The 20,704-nt window shown below is 42.5% G+C and overlaps 1 protein-coding gene across 2 annotated transcripts in view; it reads right to left on the reverse strand.

The window, feature by feature from the left end:
* The window catches only part of ADPGK (ADP dependent glucokinase), a 31,036-nt gene extending 10,541 nt beyond the window's left edge, over positions 1–20,495 (reverse strand). For both annotated transcript variants that reach the window (XM_043471013.1, XM_043471012.1), the window contains exons 1-4: positions 20,182–20,495; positions 12,759–12,984; positions 9,166–9,228; positions 316–436 (exon numbers count right to left, since the gene is read on the reverse strand). In XM_043471013.1, the coding sequence (XP_043326948.1) occupies positions 316–436; positions 9,166–9,228; positions 12,759–12,984; positions 20,182–20,414 (643 nt within the window). In that variant the 5' untranslated portion in view covers positions 20,415–20,495. The remainder of the gene's footprint in view (positions 1–315; positions 437–9,165; positions 9,229–12,758; positions 12,985–20,181) is intronic.
* Between the last annotated feature and the right edge of the window lie 209 nt (positions 20,496–20,704).

Below are 20,704 nucleotides of genomic sequence, written 5' to 3' on the forward strand. Positions count from 1 at the left end.
AACTTTATATACATGTGCTTCACACATTTTCATTTAAGGTGCCTGCTTTCCTACAGCCTGATTTCTCTTGGGTTCAGATCAATCATACTTGAGGACCTGGGAACTTTATTCACTGTTGTAATACTCCCCATTACTCTCCCTTGAGACAAGGGCCTGTATCAGCTCAATAGGACCAGGGACCAGGAAACCTGTGGTAGGACAAGAATAGGGCCCTGCCAATTTACAAAGAAACATTTCTCGCACATTCATACCCCCACCTGACAACACACAGCCTTCTGACCAGGCTTAGGTCATTACTTACTCATTTCCTCTTACCTGCTTGATACTCTAAAATGAGGTGGAACTCATCCACTTCCTGCAATGACTCTGGTGGGACAAATACATTGTCATCAAGAAGCTCATGCAGCTTTGGACCAACTGGGCCACAAAGAAGAACCTGGAGAAGCAATATGGAGTCTATCAGGAGATTTGCCCCCTTTCCCTTGAAATCTGTTCAGTAAGGCACATCCAGCGCTTTCATTTGTTTCAACAGAGAACACTGGACTCCAAATCCAATTCTGAAAGCTTTTGGTTTGGAGGTATGGACTGGAAGAGCTACTACTAGGGTGCAGGCCTGGAGGGTATGGACACAATGTAGCCAGAAATGAGAGGCTGACAAAAGACCCTTGTCAAGCATCAGGCCTGTTACACAGGCACTCATGCCGCTGTGAGTCCCATGCACTCCCTTAGGGGCTGAAGGTCTGTTCCCCACCCCACCCCCGCCCCCCTGGTTGCCATGTGGAAGTCTAACCGTCAATGTGATGATACTGGGAAGGGTTTTCAGGAGGTAAATGAGGTCATATGGGTGGGTTTCTAATTCAATCGGACTGGTGGCCTTAGAAGAAAAGGGGGAGAGAGAGAGATTGCTCTTTCCCCACTACATCCATTAAAGAAAGGCCCTGTGAGGACACACAGGCAGGCAGCTGCCTGCAAGCTGCAAAGAGAACTCTCGTCAGAAACCAGGCCCTGCTGCAACTGTGATCCTGGGGCTTTCCAGCCTCCAGAACTGTGAGAAAATAAATTTCTGTTGTTCAAGCCACCTGGTCTACAGCATTTTGTCATCAGGGCAGCCTGAGAAGACTAAGATGCACTGTACCTCACTTTCTTTTCTTTACTGACTCATATCCTGTGTAAGCAAAGAGATACAGGGTGCTGTCTGCTCAAAGCTGCCAGACAAAAGCAACCGGTTGACTTTTACACAGTATAGAAAAGAACCTCCGGGTCACAAGACTCTAATCAACCAGTGACCTAACTGGTCAGGGTCAGGCTCCCTACTATACTTAGCTGCCTTGTGAACAAGACAGACTCCCCAGCAGAATTAAAAAGCGCTTCAGTTCATAAAGTTTCGGGGGAGGTATGCTGCAACTTTTAAAAAACATTTTCTTCAACTCCAACCTGGCCTCTTCCTGGCAGTTCCCTCTAGAAGCCATTTCACCCCTTCTGCTGTTTCTGCCATGCCAACTCTGGCCCTACTCATGACCAGGCTACCTGACTCAAAACCACTGAAGCATGAAGGCTTGGACCAGGAATCAAAGGAAAGTCCTCAGAGATGATCATCACCATATCAGGTTTAATATGCCCTACCAGAAGCTTCCAAAAGTATTTTTTTACTTGCTAATTAATCACTTGTTTGTACAGAGGCATTTTCAGGTATTTAAGAAATCCCAGCTTCTGGGCAAAAAGTACATCTCCCTCTCCTTGACACATGTCTGCTATTTGCCAAATCTGAAAAGTCTCACCCCTGTAATTTTATTTATTTTTTCTAATTCTTGGCTAGAATTTTGGCTTCCAAGGTGAGACAACAAGGGCCAGATTTACCCTCCTGCCTGAAACATAACAAAACAGATAAAATACATGAAACAATGGTTTTCAGAACATCTGGGCACTGGGCAACAAAGGACAGTGATACCTATGAAACAGAAAAAACTGAGTGAGCCCTACAAATCCCTCTGCAAGTGAGCCCAAAAGAGTGTTCACATGGTCAATACTGAAATCAGACTGATTTTAGTCTTTACAGTTGAAGATGGAGAAGCTCTATACAGTCAGTAAAAACAAGACCTGGAGCTGACTGTGACTCAGATCATCAGCTCCTTATTGCAAAATTCAGACTTAAATTGAAGAAAGTAGGCAAAACCACTAGACCACTCAGGTACGACCTAAATCAAATCCCGTATGATTATACAGTGGAGGTGACAAACAGATTCAAGGGATTAGATCTGGTAGAGTGCCTGAAGAACTATGGAAGGAGGTTTATAACACTGTACAGGAGGTGGAAACCAAAATCATCCCACAGAAAAAGAAATGCAAGAAGGCAAAATGGTTGTACAGAGGAGGCCTTACAAATAGCTGAGGAAAGAAGAAAAGTGAAAGGAGAAGGAGAAAGGGAAAGATATACCCATCTGAATGCAGAGTTCCAGAGAAGAGCAAGGAGAGTTAAGAAAGCCTTAAGTGAACAACGCAAAGAAATTGAGGAAAACAATAGAATGAGAAAGACTAGTGATCTCTTCAAGAAAACGAGATACCAAGGGAACATTTCATGCAAAGATGGGCTCAATAAAGGACAGAAATGGGAAGGACCTAACAGAAGCAGAAGATATTAAGAAGAGGTGGTAAGAATACACAGAAGAACTACACAAAAAAGATCTTAACAGCCCGGATAACCACGATGGTGTGGTCATTCACGGAGAGCCAGACATCCTGGAGTGTGAAGTCAAGTGGGCCTTAGGAAGCATCACTACGAACAAAGCTAGTGGAGGTGACAAAATTTCAGATTAGCTATTTCAAATCCTAAGATGATGCTGTTTAAGTGCTATACTCAATGTGCCAGCAGGTTTGGAAAACTCAGCAGTGGCCACAGGACCAGAAAAGGCCAGTTTTCATTCCAATCCCAAAGAAATGCAATGCCAAAGAATGTTCAAACTACCATACAATTGTGCTCATTTCACAAGCTAGCAAAGTAATGCTCAAAATCCTTCAAGCTAGGCTTCAACAGTGGGTGAACCGAGAAATTCCAAATGTACAAGCCAGATTTAGAAAAGGCACAGGAAACACATCAAATTGTCAGCAACCATTGGATCACAGAAAAAGCAAAAGAATTCCAGATAAACATCTGCCTCACTGACTACTCTAAAGCCTTTGACTGTGTGGATCACAATAAACTGTGGAAAATTCTTAAAGAGATGGGAATACCAGACCACCTTACCTGCCTTCTAAGAAACCTGTATCCAGGTCAAGAAGCAACAGTTAGAACCAGACATGGAACAATGGATTGGCTCAAAATTGGGAAGGGAGGACGGGAAGGCTGTATATTGTCACCCTGCTTATTTAACATCTATATAGCATCATGAGAAATGCTGGGCTGGATGAATCACAAGCAGGAACCAAGATGCTGGGAGAAATATCAATAACCTCAGATATGCAGACGACACCACCCCTGTGACAGAAAGCAAAGAGGAACTAAAGAGCCTCTTGATGAAAGTGAAAGAGAAGAGTGAAAAAGTTGGCTTAAAATTCAACATTCAAAAAACTATGACCATGACATCTGGTCCTATCACTTCATTGGAAACAGATGGGGCAAAAGAAGAAACAGTGTCAGATTTCACATTCTTGGCCTCCAAAATCAATGCAGATGGTGATTGCAGCCATGAAATTAAAAGATGCTTGCTCCTTGGAAGAAAAGCTATGACCAACCTAGACAGTGTATTAAAAAGCAGAGATATCACTTTGCTGACAAAGGTCCATACAGTCAAAGCTATGGTTTTTCTAGTAGTCATGTACAGATGTGAGAGCTGGACCATAAAGAAAAAGCAGAGTGCTGAAGAATTGATGCTTTTGAACTGTGGTGCTAGAGAATACTCTTGAGAGTCCCTTGGACACCAAGGAAATCAAACCAGTTAATTCTAAAGGAAATCAATCCTGAATATTCATTGGAAGTACTGATGCTGAAGCTCCAATACTTTGGCCACCTGACACTGGGAAAGATTGAGGGCAGGAGAAGGGGACGACAGAGGATGAGATGGTTGGATGGCATCACCAACACAATGGACATGCGTCTGAGCAAACTCCAGGAGATAGTGAACAACAGGGAAGCCTGGGTGCTGCAGTCCATGGAGTCATAAAGAATCAGACGGGACTTACTGACTCAACAACAATGAGATATACAGAATCTGAAAGAATTAATCACCAGCAGACCTGCTCTACAAGAACTATTAAAGGAAATCCTTCAGGCAGAAGGAAAATATCAGAAGGAAATACTAATCTAAACAAACAAAGAATGCCAGGAATGGTACTCTGTATAAGTACATAAGGTCTTTTTCTGATTATTTAACTGTCTTTAAAAGACAATTAACTATTTGAAGAAAAGTCCTAACAGCATAGTGTGAGATGTACAGTCTGTCTGACGTAACAAACATGCCGACAGCGGTATGAAGACTGGAGGGCAGAAATGAAGGCGCACGACTGTAACGCTCTCACATCTTGTCTGGTGGTTTAATAATGTTATTTGAAAGCAGACTGTGATAACCTAATAATGTACATCATTAGCCCTCAATCAACCACTAAAAAAACAAGAAGCAAGCTGTGAGATTTAAATTTAGCCTGATATAACAACAATGACACTAAATGAAAATGGTCTAAATACCCTAATTAAAAGACAGGGAGAACTTCCCCGATGGTCCAGTGGTTAAGAATCTGCCTGCCAATGCAGAGGACATGGGTGTGATCCCTGGTGGGAAGACTCCACACGCTGAGGGACAACTAAGCCTACGCACCACATGCCCTGAAGCCCTTGCTCTGAACCAGAGAAGCCCGTGCACCCCAGCTAGAGAGCAGCCCCTCCTCGCAGCAACGAGAGCGAGAGCGAGCCCGAGCACAGCCAGAAAAAAAAGATAAGGAATGTCAAAGCGCGTCGAAAACCAAGCCTCAACTGTATGCAGCCTCACAAGAAACATTCTAATACACAGACACAAACAGGTTAAAAGCAGACGAATGGGAAAAGATATATCGTGATGACACTAATCGAAACTGGAAAGGCTATTTTAATCAAAATTGATTACAGAGCAAAGAATATTATGAAGTTATTTTCTTTATCCCTGGTAATGATAAAAAAAAGTCATTTCTAAACAGTTATGCATCTAAAAAGAGGCTTAAAAACACATGAACCAAAAGTTACAGAACTTCAAGGGAAACAGACAAGTCCATAATTATTGTGGAAGATGTCAATATCTCTCTCAATAGTAGATAAATCAGGTAGACTGAAAATCAGAAGACTATAGAAGACCTGAAAAACATTATCAATCAACTTGGCCTAACAGACATTGATACAACACTCTACCCAAGTGCTCACCAAGATATACTATATGCAAGGTCATAAAAGTCTCCATAAATTTAACAGGAATCAGAAAAGCATATTCTCTGATCACAATGGAATTAAAATAGAAATCAATAATATAAAAAGACGTGGAAACCCTCTCAATATTCAGAAACTAAATAACACTTCTAAGTATTCCACAAGATAGGCTATTAAATACCTCATCTCAAGAAATCAAAAGGAAATCAGAAAGCATCTGGATTGAATGAAAATAAAAACAGAGAATCAAAATCTGGAGGATAGAGCTAAAGCAGTACTGAAGAGGACATTTACAGTACTAAACACCCTGCATCAGAAAACGAAGTTCTCAAATCAGTGACCTTTGCCACGATTTTAAGAAGCTAGAAAATGAAAGTTAAATTAAAAGCAAATAGAAACCAATGAAATAGAAAAGAAAAAAAACACAGAAAAAAATCAATGAAACTGAAAGCTCTTTTTTTTGGAAAGCTCTTTATTTATTGGAAAGATCAATAAAATTGATAAACCAATAGCCAAACTTATCAAAGAAAAGGAAAAAGATATAAATTACCAGTATCAGGAAAGATAGACCATCACTACAGATTCCACAGACTTAAAGGAGTAAAGGAACATTATAATTAACTTCAAGCCAATAAATTCAACAGTTTAAATGAAATAGACACATTTCCTGAGAGACAAAACTACCAAAGCACACTCAAGAAGTAGATAATCTGAATTTCTTTTTATCAAATCATTAAACACCTTCCCACATCAAAAACTTCAGGCCTCTACATGAGAAAAAAATTTTAAAAAATAGTTAATATAAGTGTAACTGATATACTTTGTTGTATACCCAAAACTAACACCACATTGCAAATAAACTATACTCCAATAAAATTTTTAACCCCCACTCCCCAAAACAACAACAAAATGAAATGGAAAAATAAAACACTAAAAACCAACCAAACAGCAGAAAAACCTTATGCCTAGAGGGCTTCAGTGGTGAATTCTACACAAACACTTTTTAAAAAAAATCTAAATACTCCCCAATTCATTCTATTAGGTCAGTATTACCCTAATATTAAAATCAGACAGACATATGAGAAAAGAAAAATACAGATCAATATCCCCCAGGGAAATTGATGTAAAAATTTTAAACAAAATGTAAGTAAACTGAATCCAACAATACATAAAAAGGGTAATACATCAGAAGCAAGTGAAGCTTATTCTGGGATACATGGTTCGTTTGACATTTGAAAAATCAGTGTAATTACCATTTACCAAAGTAAAAAGCAAAAACCACACAATCATCTCAACAGATGCAGAAGCAGCATCTGACAAGATCCAACATCTCCTTCTTGGCTAAATTCCAAAATACATTTCATAAAGACACTGCTCTCTTCTGCTATCTGGCTTCTATTTCACCTTTCCATAGCATCTGCCTTTATTATATTCACCAGGGTCTATTTCTGAGACACAACATAGTTTGCTTGGAAACAGCTTGGACTCTGGAGCTAGACTACTTGGGTTCAAATTCCAGCTTCACTCCTTACTTGGTATGTGACTTTGAACAGCTTTAACTTCTCCATGCCTCATTTTTCCTATCTACAAAATGGGGATAATAATAGACTTCCCTCACAGGGTTTTCTGAGGATCAAATAGGTTAATATAAAGTAGCGCACTTAAGACAGTGCCTGGGAAACAGAACTATGAAAATGTTAATGATTATTATTACCTATGGAAAATGCTGCTGCTGCTGCTAAGTCGCTTCAGTCGTGTCTGACTCTGTGCAACCCCACAGATGGCAGCCTACCAGCCTCCTCTGTCCCTGGGATTCTCCAGGCAAGAATACGAGAGTGGGTTGCCATTTCCTTCTCCAACGCATGCATGCAAAGTCACTTCAGTCGTGTCTGACTCTTGTGACCCCATGGAGAGAAGCCCACCAGGCTCCTCTGTCCATGGAATTCTCTAGGCAAGAGTACTGGAGTGGGTTGCCATTTCCTTCTCCTTAATCTGTGGTTGTTTATAGATGATCACTTTGTCATGTTGAAAGGCATTTCAGCAAGTTAAATTGAACCTGAGATAGCAGTATAGGTTGGTGAGGTCAAGGCAGAGCCTGGTGTTTGAATCCTGGCTTTATTATTTTATCACCCACCATCAGCTGGGTGACCCTGGGCACATTACTTAACTGCTCTGGACCTCCTTTCTTTAAAAGGATGGTAATACCTAAATTCATCAGATTATTGTGAAGACTATAACCATCTGATGAAGGAGTAACAGATACCGTTTTCTTTCCCTCAATCTTTTACTAAGATCAGACTCTTTTATTATTTTTTTTGTTCCCTTCCCCTTTTTCTTACCAGAATACTTTCCAATTGGACTGGTCTCAGGGCCAGCTTCTCCAGTGACCAACAGCAAATACTGGTCTCAGAGGAGGAAATACTGAAAGGAACATCTAACTTAGAACTTCCAGGGACAGAATTAAATTACTTCTCAGGGTCAAGAGGGTGTTCTTTTAGGGACCAGATCAAATGCCCAGGATTCTGATGCAAAGGGCCTGGGTTCTCTCCAATGAGCTTATGATTGATCTTCTCTTCCATCCATTAGCTGGCAATACTTCTAAAGATCAGCTTTGGAACTTCTAATATTCTTCTTTTGGGAGTTTATTACTATCTATAAAGATAATGACTCTTAAAAAAATTTCCCACTGTAATCTTTTATGAAAACTTTAATCCTTATAAAAATGTGAATGTCCATACTTTAAGATGCTCTCTATATCTAAGCACATCCATCCCTTGGTGTATGCTATGGGTCCATATGAATTTTGTCCCCTCAAACTGTTGATCATTTATCTGTGTTTCTGGGTCCGTCTCTGCACTTTTGATTCTGCACCCCTAAGAACTGTTGGTTCCCTCTCTCCATCGTCAGTAGTCACATCTATTCTGCACTTCTCAAGTTCACTTACTTCAGAACCATCTCTGTTAAACTTACCTTATTTGTCCCTACATATGGTCTATCACCAAGTGATTCCACTAGGCTTTAGATAGACATGTTTCTCCTCTTCTGGTTACTCGAGCCAAAGCCAGCAAGGAGGTCAGTGCTGTAGTCTTGCTGTAAAATGATTGCTTTTACAAGACGACAGCAATAACCTCCTTGTTGGCTTCCCCTCTCAGACCTATTCCACTTGCAGCAAAAGAACTTCTTACTCGGAAGCTATTTTGAAAATAGCAGTAATTTTAATTCTATTTAAACCAAATGATTTAAGACTTAAAGACAGGACCCTAACAACCCCCATCCAGTGGCCTTTAACACTCTGGATCCAGCCTCAAGAATCAGTCAACTAAGTCTTTTCTCATCACTGCACAATCCCCAGCCTCAGGCACTGACTCCAGAGCCCACACGCTCTTAATGATTACATGGTAAGGTACTCGAGGACATGGACTCTGGGGTCCTAGGTTACAACTGTTCTATTTGTTCAATACAGTTGTTCTAGCTGTAAACCTAGGTCTCAAGCTTCACGTAGAAAGCATGACAACAAGAGTACCAACAACAGTACCTATGACCTTATAGGTTATTGCAGGGATTAAATGAGGTAATCTGCATCACACACTGGAGACAACATCAGACATGTAGTAAACACTTAAAAATCATTAGCTACCACTCCTCTCCTTTGATGACTATATTCCTAACAAGAGTCCCAGGCAAGCTGAATCAAGGAACAGACAGGTACTCAGTATTGCCCCTAAAATTACTGAAATACTAGTGAAGGACATAGGTTTTAATCTGGGAATCTGACTTACCTTTAAATCTGAGTTGGCTGCAAACTTCTGTCCAATTAAAGCTGCATTTCCTCCTACATAGTGCTGTAAGACAGTTCAGTGCTATTAGGCAGTTTTTTAGCATAACTATGCTACTCAAGCTTAATAATGTTTTGATTTAATTACAGTCCATTTTTTTTCCCAAAAAAATTTGAGGTGACAACAAGTACACACAGATGGGGTTAATAAAAACATTAACCCCACAGATGAGGAGACAATGAGTTATAAGGAAAGGTGAAAAAAAAAAAACAAATTGCTACCTTTGGAAAACAGTATAATTGCCTTAACTGGAGATCAACCTTGGCCTTGAGCTTCCAGGCCGCCAGAACAGATAAATGAAACAAAAGGAAATATGACAAGTATGGAGAGACTTTATCTTCTGCACTGTGATCCTTCTAAAATGAGGGTAGGACTATGTCAGTTTCCTCCTGAAAATCATTCAATATTACAATGATCTAAAATCCAACTCTCAATTTTTTTCCTGATGTATATTTGATATATAAATTACAACGGTACAATGTAGTGATTCACTTTTTCAAAGTTATATCCCATTTATAGTTATTATAAAATATTTTCTATATTCCCCATATTGTATAATATATCCCTGTAGCTTATTTTATACCTAACAGTTTGTATCTCTTAATCCCCTAACCCTTATATTGCCCCTTTCCCCCTTTCCCTCTCCTCATTGATAACCACTAGTTTGTTCTCTTTATCTGAGTCTGTTTCTTGTTATATTCACTAGTTTGTTGTATTTTTTAGATTCCACATATCTAAGCAATATCATACAGTATTTGTCTTTCTCGGACTTTATTTCACTAAGCAAAATACCCTCCAAGTCCATTCATGTTGCTACAATGGCAAAATTTCATTCTTTTTTATGGCTGAGTAATATTCTATCACATGCATGCACACACACACACACTACATCTTTATCTGTTGATGGACACTAAGGTTGCTTCCTTATCTTGGCAACTGTAAATAATGCTGCTGTGAACACTGGGATGCATGTATCTTCTTGAATCAGTTTTAAAATCCAACTCTCAAGTGAGGTACATAGGTCTGTCTTTATCTGTCCCCTGCCTTCCTTTCTGCTTCCACCTGCCTACAGCTCTCCAAGTCTGCTTTCCTCTCTGTGTCTATGCCTTTAAGCACATGCTGCTTCTTTGACTAGGATGCCTCCCCTTTCTCATTCACTGGTCGGGTGATCACTTTTCAAATATCAGCTGTAACGTCACTTCTTCTGTACTGCTTTCTGTTGCCATTTTCCTATGGTCACCTCCATCTCCACAGTCCTCCTGCTAGAGAGGATTACAGATTCTTTGCTACTTGCCACCTCTAGACTCAGAACAGACCTCCACTACAGCCCTTGTCCTCTTGAGCTAGTGTCATCTGGGGACATGTCTAGCTCCTTCAGGGAAAGGACTGTCTTCTCATAGTAAGTGCTCAGTAACTGCTGCTAGATTTTGAGAAAGGAAGAAAAACACATTGATGCATCAGGAATTATAAAAGCTTTCCTGGGAGTAAAATTCTAAAGGTAACGGGTTCTGAAAGAAGACACACCACATCTCTCAGCTGAGGACCTAATAAGAGTAGAGCAGAGAATTCTAGTCTAGTATTCGTTTGTGGCAAGGATGGATTCACATGTTCTGGAAACCTGACAAACAGGAAATAAGGCTGATGCTCTATTATGTAAGCTGAGAAACTTTACCAGTAGCTCTGTCTGGGAGGACTGAATGCTATCACCTTACCTCTCTAGTCCCTAGTCCCATGCAGAGGCATAGACTAAACAACTCAATTCTAGATGCTCAACAACACTTTTAGCCCAACCAAGTTTTGTATTGACGGATCACTGGATTCAGATAGGATGTTGATGGCTTTCTATAGATAAACTGGAAACTCTGTGATATACAGGCTGAAATTTGCCCTTTTAACGTGTTAGCCTTAGTTTTTTATGTAACTCTGATGGCTAGAAGAATTTACTAAAAATCCCAGGGGAAACAGTAAGATTCCATGTAATGGATTTGAGAGTTTTCATATGCTAGTTATTATTAACTGCTGTTTATCAGTCCATCTGCCTTATAATTTAAAGGAGTTTGACAAGGTACCAAATGAAGTGCCACACTAGTGGAAGATAAATAACACATTTTAGGTTTTATAATGTTAAGAAATAATTTAGATGATGTAAAAGATAAAATTTCTGTAGAAAAAATGTTTGCATTATGAAGCAAAAGGCCAAAGAGACTAGAACAGAAAGCAAATTGGTGTTTTAGATACTACAATCTTAAAGACTTTTAAGCAGTCGATTTGCCATCTTGTTAGAACTATCAAGACTATTTCATAAGCGATCAGAATCCTGGGAGTTCCCTGGTGGTCCAGTGATTAAGATTGCATTGGGGGAGTGAGATCCCACAAGCCATGCTGTGTGTACAGAAAGGAAAAAAAAAAGATCAGAATCTCACTACCAAACTCAACTATCAAAATGACTAACTGAGGTTTTAACAGCTTGCTGTCTCCTTGAGAAATTCAGCTGAGAAAGGCCTGTGCCCACTGCTAATGTTCAAATGGGTGGCTTCCAAAGGAATAAAAAAACTTTAAGAGCTCCCCAAGTGAGAAGTACACCCAGACTGGGGTGATGGGTAAGAGAAGATTTTAGGTAAAAATTGGGGATGAGATGCAGTGGGCATTGGAGAGAAGCTTAAACAACAAAATCCTGCCCTTAAGAGGTGTGAGGGCAGGGGAATTGGCAGGTGTGTGAGCCTTGAGGAAGTGTCTGGACCATGTAGGCTCCAGAGCCTTGTTCGTGATCACCAGGTGGGCGTGGAGACTCCTAAGTTCTATCTTTGACAGTCTTTACCCTGTAGACTAATGGTTCCCAGAACAAGGTGGTCAGAATAGCATCCACATAACCAGAAAACTTGCTCTAAGGGTAAATTCTTGGGACCACCCCGTAAGTACTGAATCAGAACTCTGGAAGGGCGGCCCAGGAATCTGTGTTTCAACACCTTTCACATGACTCTGATGCACATTCAGGTCAGAGAGCCACCAAACGAGACCAGTGGTTCTCAATCAGGGTGATTTTGCATCCCTTCTCTCCCTGACCCTGGAAACATCTGACCATGTTGGGAGACATTTTTGACTGTTGCAATATGGGAAAAGGGGGAGTGATACTGTCACTATTTCTCTGCGGGTTTGGCCTTTTCTGGTTTAGGAAGAACTGAGCCATATTAATATTACTGCAAGGTATCAGCCAAGCAGTACCCAAACAACTCTGGAGTAGACATTTTCCTACTTTAAACCTGAGTAACATGAAAAAAGAGCAATTTCATGGATAACCAGGACTAAAATTTTAGTAAGTATGCCTCATTAATGTTGGATGAATTGAAATGACTAGCAACAGCAGAGTTAAAGGAAGGTCAGATACACACTTTTCCAAAAAGAGAAAAACACTGCAGAATTGTATTGCCAACAATCATCCCCTATGGGCGAACTGGAGAAGAGTTGCTTGGTTGCTTCTAGAAACCATACAAAGTGTCTTTTCCCACCCTATCTTAATTTACCACTGGTAGACAGACCTGGGCTTCCGGGAACTCTGATGCAATCTGGGCGATGTCATGGAAAGTTTCCTTATCACTGAAGAAGCGTTCAGCAGCTGCTCCCTTCCCCATGAAGTGAACGAAGGCTTCTTCTAGATCATTCCTCGAACGCAGCTCGCTGTGATCTCTCCCGTTCCCAGGGCTCAAGCCAAGTGCCCGCAAGAGCTTCACCCCTGACAGCACGACGTCTACACATGCGTTGACGCTGGAAGGAAGGAAGGAAGAGACGGCGTGAGAGACCGAAGCACTGGGGCAACAGCTTTGCATTTAACAGCAGGGAAATGTTTCAGAAACCTGACCTGGAAAGCAAACAGCATATGGTGGAAGGAGGATTACTTTATGTATTACTATATGTATGTCTTATCCTGGCAAGAGCTTGGTAGGCTTTTACACTCGTTACAAAGAGAGAAGACAGGTGCTCAGCATTTCAGAACAAAGTATCATAACACAAATATACCATTTCTGAGAAAATAATGGCAGAGCCAAACTGTTTGGATTAACCCTGGCTGTGTGACCTGGCCAAGTCACTTTCTTTGTCTTCAGTTTCCTCCTAAAATCGTGTAATACGAGTATTTAACTCATAGGGCCATTGTGAGGATTAAATAAGATAATACATGTTTAGGAACACTGCTTGTTACAGAGAAAGCAAAGTAAAAGTTTTGGTCAAGAGCCACCTTCCCTTAAAAGACACCTGAGGATTGTGGTAAAATATACGGACTACTTCCAGGTGAAACTCTGAGCGCTGAGTGATGTCTTAAAGACCTAAGCGCACCTGCAGCCTTGTAACAACTCAACACTTGGCAGGTGTTCACCATCATGGACTTTACAGACTAGTCAGTCAGTGTGGTGTCACCTGGTTAATGCTTACAGATTTATAAAATACACATGAGGCTGTCTGGTCCCACCTCTCCCATGCATGCATGCAGAAGCTGTGGCTTACATTTTCAGTGGTTTGTGTGTGTGTGTTTTCCAAAAGCCATTCCTTTTTAAAAAAAGAAGTTCCAAATACTTTGGGCAGGGGGATGAGGTCCCCGGGCACCTTTATTCCTGCCTCTGCCATCCCTGCCAGTGGGGTTGGATGACCAAATGAAACAGCTTTGGGTGAAAAGGGTGGCTGCCCATCCAGGCTAGTTCCAAGCAGTTAGGAAACCAGAAGTTGTGTGCTTCCCTGGTAGTTCAGATGGTAGAGAGTCTGGGTCGGGAAGATCCCCTGGAGAAGGAAATGGCACCCCACTCCAGTATTCTTGCCTGGAAAATCCCATGGAGGGAGGAACCTGACAGGCTACAGTCCATGGAGTCACAAAGAATCAGACACAACTGAGTGACTCCACTTTCACTTTTCATGAAACCAGAAGGTAAATTCATCAACCAACAAGGCCCAGTGGATTGGATTCTGGTGTATAATACATAACTACAATGTCTCCCTTCTAGTCTCCTTTAAAAACCTCTTGATCACCAACTGTTAATGGTAGCCAGCTCTAAAGATGAGGAAAGAGACTGCAGTAAGGGAGAGGAATTTTATTTTTCATCAGATGTATTTTTAATATTTATAAGCATACATTACTTTTAGAACTGAACAAATAATTCTTAAAAGGTCCTCATGTGGGCTAGATATTATTTACATCACTCAAGGGAGGTTTACAAGCGCCAGAAGAGACACAGCCCTCCTCACAATACAAAACTGACTACATTCTCGTTAAGATTCTATTATTAACTCTTCCCCTATGAATCCCAAATTTTTGAAAAGGTTTTTGCCTACCATACAGCATTTAAATACTGGAATGGTCTTATTCTCTTAAAGTCAAACATACATAATTATTCTGATCAACTGGGAAAGCATAACCTCAGAGTACGTATACCTTTCATACAAAGCACATAAAACACACTGACATGCACGTGGCAGGTTCTTACTCATATAAGAATCTTTCACAGCCTACATGATACGAACCAACATATCTTGTAAAGTGGTCTCAATGCCACCTCACACGGAGTGTCCTTTATTTCTACTGGACGTCACATTAGATGTCTGAAGGGTAGACGCTTAAAAGGAATACGGGTATCCCTGGCTCTCAGACTCCGGAAGTTCAGACAGTGAAAGTTTGGATAGTGTGGGACATTATTTCCATGAAGTAACTAAATGGATTTGGGTCCTGAGTCTGCATAGCAAAGGTTCAGATACCAAGGGATGTACCCGTATTTGGAAATAACGACTTCAAAACAGACGTCAATAAACACATCACTTCCATATCTAGTTCTGCTGAGAACTTAAGCAGAGTTTGATTTCTTAAAGATGAGAATGGAGGAAGTTCCAGTTACAAAAAACAAAACCAAAAAGAACAGTTTATTTAGCACATTTTGCAGCATAAGACAAAACCCAACTGAACTAATTTTGAGTTAAAACAATATAACTACCATAGGAACATTTTCCATCCCCCACCTAATCATGCCATGAATACTAAAGGGGAAAATCTTAAGAAAAAATTTACATGATAGCTATTAAAATAAAATAATTGTGCCCTACTATGTGCCAGATACCGAAGTACTTTTACCTCTGCTTTCTAATTATATTTTATAATACTTCAAACAGAACAGGAATCTTTCTCTGCACTTACATCAATTCAGCAGCATACTAAAATGTAAACAAGTATGCTACTCATAGGGAAAAGAAGTGTGTGTATGTGTGTTGAGGGGGGTGGTCAGGGTGGAGCAAAAAAAACCAGAAGACAAAATTATGTTCATTTGACATGCAGAATTTCACAGAAATGTATCAAAGATTACAATGTGAGTTTTGAGAAAACACAGACACAGATAAAACAATTGGAAGGTAAAATGAGGGAACAGATGCTGAATGCCTACACAAGTGGCGATGCTAGCAGAGGGCGCTGGGAGCCAAGGCTGCCAGGCATATTATTAGAGATCTGGGGTTGGGGTGGGAAAGAGGAATAGTTTCTTCTAGTCTGTAAATTCCTTAAAGACAAGAACGGTGGTTCTTATCACCTCCCTTCTGTTTTATCATCTGTAAAACGTTTCTTAAGGTTCTTTTCAGCTTTCACACTATGCCTAAGATAGTATGAAAGCTAATCATAATCACTCTAAGATACAGAACCACAGAGAAGAGAAACCCAAGAGGGCAGGATCAGTAGTCCTTGGGCCACACCCTAGATGATGCTCTGGACAGAGAAGAAGGCAGGCATTTTCAGACAGACCACACCAATCTGCAAAACATTCTAAGACAGGGAAATAGTCATCACTGCTTTCAGCTGAGAAAAGTAAGACTGGGGGTTAACTAACATTCCAAGGTCAAGACTGGAGGAGCCTACATTCAAACCCAGATTTATCTGATATTGAAAGCCACAAGGAGCACGCACAAGCAAAGACGCAGAAGGGATTAACCTTGTGTTTGGATACAACAGGAATGGTGATCCAGTTAGGAGAGTCTGAACATGGTCTGAGAAGAGCAAGGCAGGTTTCAAAGGTCAGAGTGAAGACAGGTGAGGGAGAATGAGTGCTAAAATGAGGGGTTTACCATGCACCCAACGAGTCTTAGACCAGAGCCCGATTCTGAAGCAGAGGCAGCATACATTTTAGAAAAATGTGGCTGTGGGCTTGCCATTGACCATCTTCTTGAAACCATTCCTTTATTTCTCTGGTCCTTTCCCACCAGGCCCTTACATGGCAGTGCCTGGCCCCTCATCCCACCCATGCCATTTACCTTCCCTTCTTGTTCTCTTTCTGGGTGATGCTATCTAGCCTCTGGCCTCAGTCTAGGTGCTGGAGTCCCTATACTGCGACCATGCTCCTCAACTACAGCCTCTAGCTGTCAGTAGCTGAGGGCTCAGCTTGCTCTATGATCCTACAGGAATGTACATTTCTCCCCTCTGAAACCAAACTGGTTACCTTTCACCACAAACTTGTTACTTTCTTATTCTCTCTTCATGGCAACAACCTGGCACAGAGAGCCACAAATGGGTTTCAGCTGCACCTCTGGCATTGACAACTGTGAGATCATGGGCAAATCAGTATTTCCAAGCCTCAGTTCACTCTCCGTGAAAACTGGATGACAATCTTTATTGTTGCTTTAGTTGCTAAGTTGTGTCTGACTCTTGTGCGACCCCATGGACTGTAGCCCACCAGGTTCCTCTGTCCATGGGATTTCCCAGGCGAGTATACTGGAGTGGGTTGCCATTTCCTTCTCCAAGGACTGAACCCACATCTCCTGCATTGCAGGCAGGTTCTTTACCACTGAGCCACCAGGAGAGCTTGACAATATCTGTATCTGCCTACATGAAGTTATAAGATCCCCAATACTAAGAACCTGTCATTTGCAACTGCCTCTATTTACTCTACCACATCTAACCTCTTGTCAAATCTCACCTGTTCAGCACCAATGGCAAACAAGAAAAAGCTCTATGGCTTCAGAGCTAGTGTCAGGGTCTCAAGACTTTCCTCTTTATTAGTCTGTTACCCACAAAAATAATGTGAAGCAGTCAAACAGGTCAGAACCACTGCTCAAATTTTCCATTCCCCCAGTTAAGTCTGTGAAAAGAACTTAGCATCATTTGTGTGTGTGCACGCCCATTCATGCTCAGTTGTGTCCAGCTCTTTGCGACTCCATGGACTGTACCTGCTCATAAACTTTTATGGTTTTCCCATCACCCACACTGACACACAAGGCTCCTTTCAGTATCATCTCGACATCTATCATAAAGTCCTTGCCCTAAACACAGGATCAACCTGCTATTGCCAAACAAGCCAAATACCTTTTCACATTTGGTTCTCTCTTCCCAGGGGGGCTTATTTCCCAGCCTTCTTGTGGATAAATTCCTTTTTTCTCCAGGGCCTGACCCATGCAAATCACTGTAGCAGAATATATTTTCCAAGATGGCCACAAGATGCCCCGTCCCACATGTTCATTCTACAATGAGACGCTGACACTCCTCTCTCCCAGGTGTGTTCTATGTCCCCTCTGCTCAAAACCATTTGGACCTGGGCCTGTGAGAAGTGACACTGTGTGCTTTTAAGGTTAGGTCGTAAAAGGCATTAATGCTACTACCTGGTCCCTGTGGTGAATCCCTCCCCTAGTCCAGTCATCCTGAGGTGAGAAAGCTAAATAGTTACAAAGAGAAACCACCTGTATGCGTTCAGGTAAAACCACAACTGAGGTCACAGCTGACAACAACAATCAATACCTTGAGATGAATCCCAGGCCCGGCCATCACCTTCCTGAAACCACACGAAACCCCAAATGAGAATCGCCTAGCTGGGCCCAACTGAACCTCAGAATCATGGAATAAAATGACACTGGTTTAAGCGAAGTTGTGGGGCAAGGTGTGATGTAGCAATAGTAAATGGATTGCCAGCTTCTAGATGGAGCTTCTCTTGAAACCTCATCCTGGGAAGAATTACTATTCTCTGGGACACAAGAAAGCACTTTTCATAATTGTTATGGACAGTATTGTGTCCCTCTTCCCCACCCCACCCCCCCATTCATACTGAAGCCCTAACCACAAATGTGACCGTATGTGGAGATAGGGACTATTTAAGGAAGTAATTGAGGTTAAATGAGGCCATTATCCAGGATTCCCAGGTGGTGCAGTGGTTAAAAAAAAAAAAAAATTGCCTGCCAGTGCTGGAGACAAAGGAGATGAGGGTTCGATCCCTGGGTTAGGAAGATGCCTTGGGTCAGGAAATGGCAATTCAGTCTTCTTGCCTGGACAGAGGAGACTGGTGAGCAACAGCCCCTGGGGTCACAAAGAGTCAGACGTGACTGAGTACACATGCACAGTCATTACCCAATAGGACTACTGTCAGTTTAAGAGGAAGAGACACCAGAAGTGCTCATGAGTGGAGCAAAGGCCATCTGAGTGCACAGCGAGAAGGCAGCCATTTGTAAGTCTGAAAGAGAGGACTTCCTCTTGGATTATCAGCCTGGAGCACTGTGAGAAAATAAAGGTCTGCTATTTAAGCCCCCAGTCTGTGGTCCCCTGTTACGGCAGCCTAAGTGGACTAATACAATAATGAATATGTTTGTTTCCAAAAAATGAGGCTGGGACCTTGCTTCATCCATCCTTGGATCTTTAGAACTTAGCATGGACTTACATACTATGTAGTTAATGAATATTTATTGAAAGTGTGTGCTTAGTAATGTCTGACTCTTGGCAATCCCACAGACTGTAGCCCACCAGGTTCCTCTGTCCATAGGATTTGTCAAGCAAGAATGGCTCCAGGGGATCTACGCAACTCAGGGATCGAACCCATGTCTCTTGCGTCTCCTGCATTGGTAGACAGATTCTTTACCACTGCACCACCTGGAAAGCCCATGAATTGAAGACTCACAAAACCAGGGAGGACAATTCAGCTGATAAGGATACAGGTGAAAGTGCCTGAATTTGAAAGAAGAGTTAAAAGAAAATGCACCTGAAGAAACAATAAAAGTGTTATACATACATATATATATAAAACCACTACCTAACATTAGCTGTCTGCTCTTTAAAGCAGACACTATGCTAAATAACAAAGATTATTTCATCTTCATGATAACTCTGCTTTACCTTACCCTTTGTGGTTCCGATACTCACAGGAACTAGTAGCGTACTTGGTAGAAGATCTGCTTTTGTGGCAAGATATTCGAGTCGAACTTAGACAAGAACTAAAATTCGTAGAGGGAATAACTTACTTACAGGCGACAGGAGAATATAAAGAAAGGAGGCACTGTGATTTGTGAGAATCCTAAAATTGCAATGTCATTGAAATCTGGGGAAGAAAAGAGTTTCAAGGAGAAGGCATGCTTAACGTGTGGAAGGCTGCAGAAAGCTGACAGTGAAGACTGAAAGTGGAAGCTGATTATGAAAACCCACAAGGCTTAGATAAGCTTTCAAAGAGACGTTTCAGTAGAATGGTGGTCTCCAGACTCAGGAGCTAAAGACAGCGACCACTCCTTCAAGTAGTTCAGAAGCAAGAGGGTGTCGCTAAAATAGAAAGACCAAACATTTCTGACTGCAAAAGAGTAGCCTCCAGAAGAGCAGAGATTGGAATGAAAGCGACTTGAACTTTACGGAGTCAGGCTGAGAGGGATTTCCAAGAGGCTATTAGGCTGGTTCTAGGGGCTGGTCCTACCGAGACGAGGAGGGTGTAGGGGCCAGCCGAAAGGAAAAAGCAGTCTGGTGAGTCCCGGCAGCAGTGACGAATGGGGCTCGTCCCAGACGTGCGATGCTTCTCGCCAAGCAGGCAGCGTGGACACCAGCACCGAGGGGCCTCCAGGGGACCTCTAGGAACCTGTTTCCACGCCGGCTCTACCTCCCAGCTCCCAAGCCGTCTGACCTCCGCCAAGGTGGCCCTCAGAGGCCCGGAGCACCCGCACCTCCTGGAGACAAGCAGAGAGGCAGGCCCCGCAGGCACTCACCCCACGGCCACGCGGCGCCAACGCCGAGCCGGCCGCACGATGAGCGCGTCCCAGGCGGCTGCCAACCGGCCCTCAGGGGAGCCGGCTCCGGGGGGCGCGGGCGCCGGCCCCAGCTGCAGCGAACTCCACAGCGAGCGCAGGGCCGACCCTGGCAGCTGTGGCTCCAGCAGGAAGACGCAGCCCACCGCGAGCGCCAGGAAGCCAGCGTACGCGGAGCCGCGCCACAGCGCCATGGAGACAGAGGCGTGGAAGCGACAGAGAACACCTCCTTGCCCGGCCCTCGCCTCTTCCGGGCTCAACACGCGCCGACGTAGACTCGCGCGCCACGTCACGCCTGCGCGCCGTGGTCCCTCGGATGGGCGGGGCGCGGCGGGGCGGTAGACGTAAGAGAGGGGCGGAGACTCCTCTTCCTTGGTCGGAATCTTGGCTCTTGGGGGCGCGCGCGGTTTTGAGGCTCTGAGGGAGGTTGGACAAAGGCCCTAATGCCTGTCCAGGCGCTGTACCCTTTCCCAGAACTCCATCC

Source organism: Cervus canadensis, chromosome 6 (assembly GCF_019320065.1).
Source record: "Cervus canadensis isolate Bull #8, Minnesota chromosome 6, ASM1932006v1, whole genome shotgun sequence".
NCBI classification, from domain to species: Eukaryota; Metazoa; Chordata; class Mammalia; order Artiodactyla; family Cervidae; genus Cervus; species Cervus canadensis.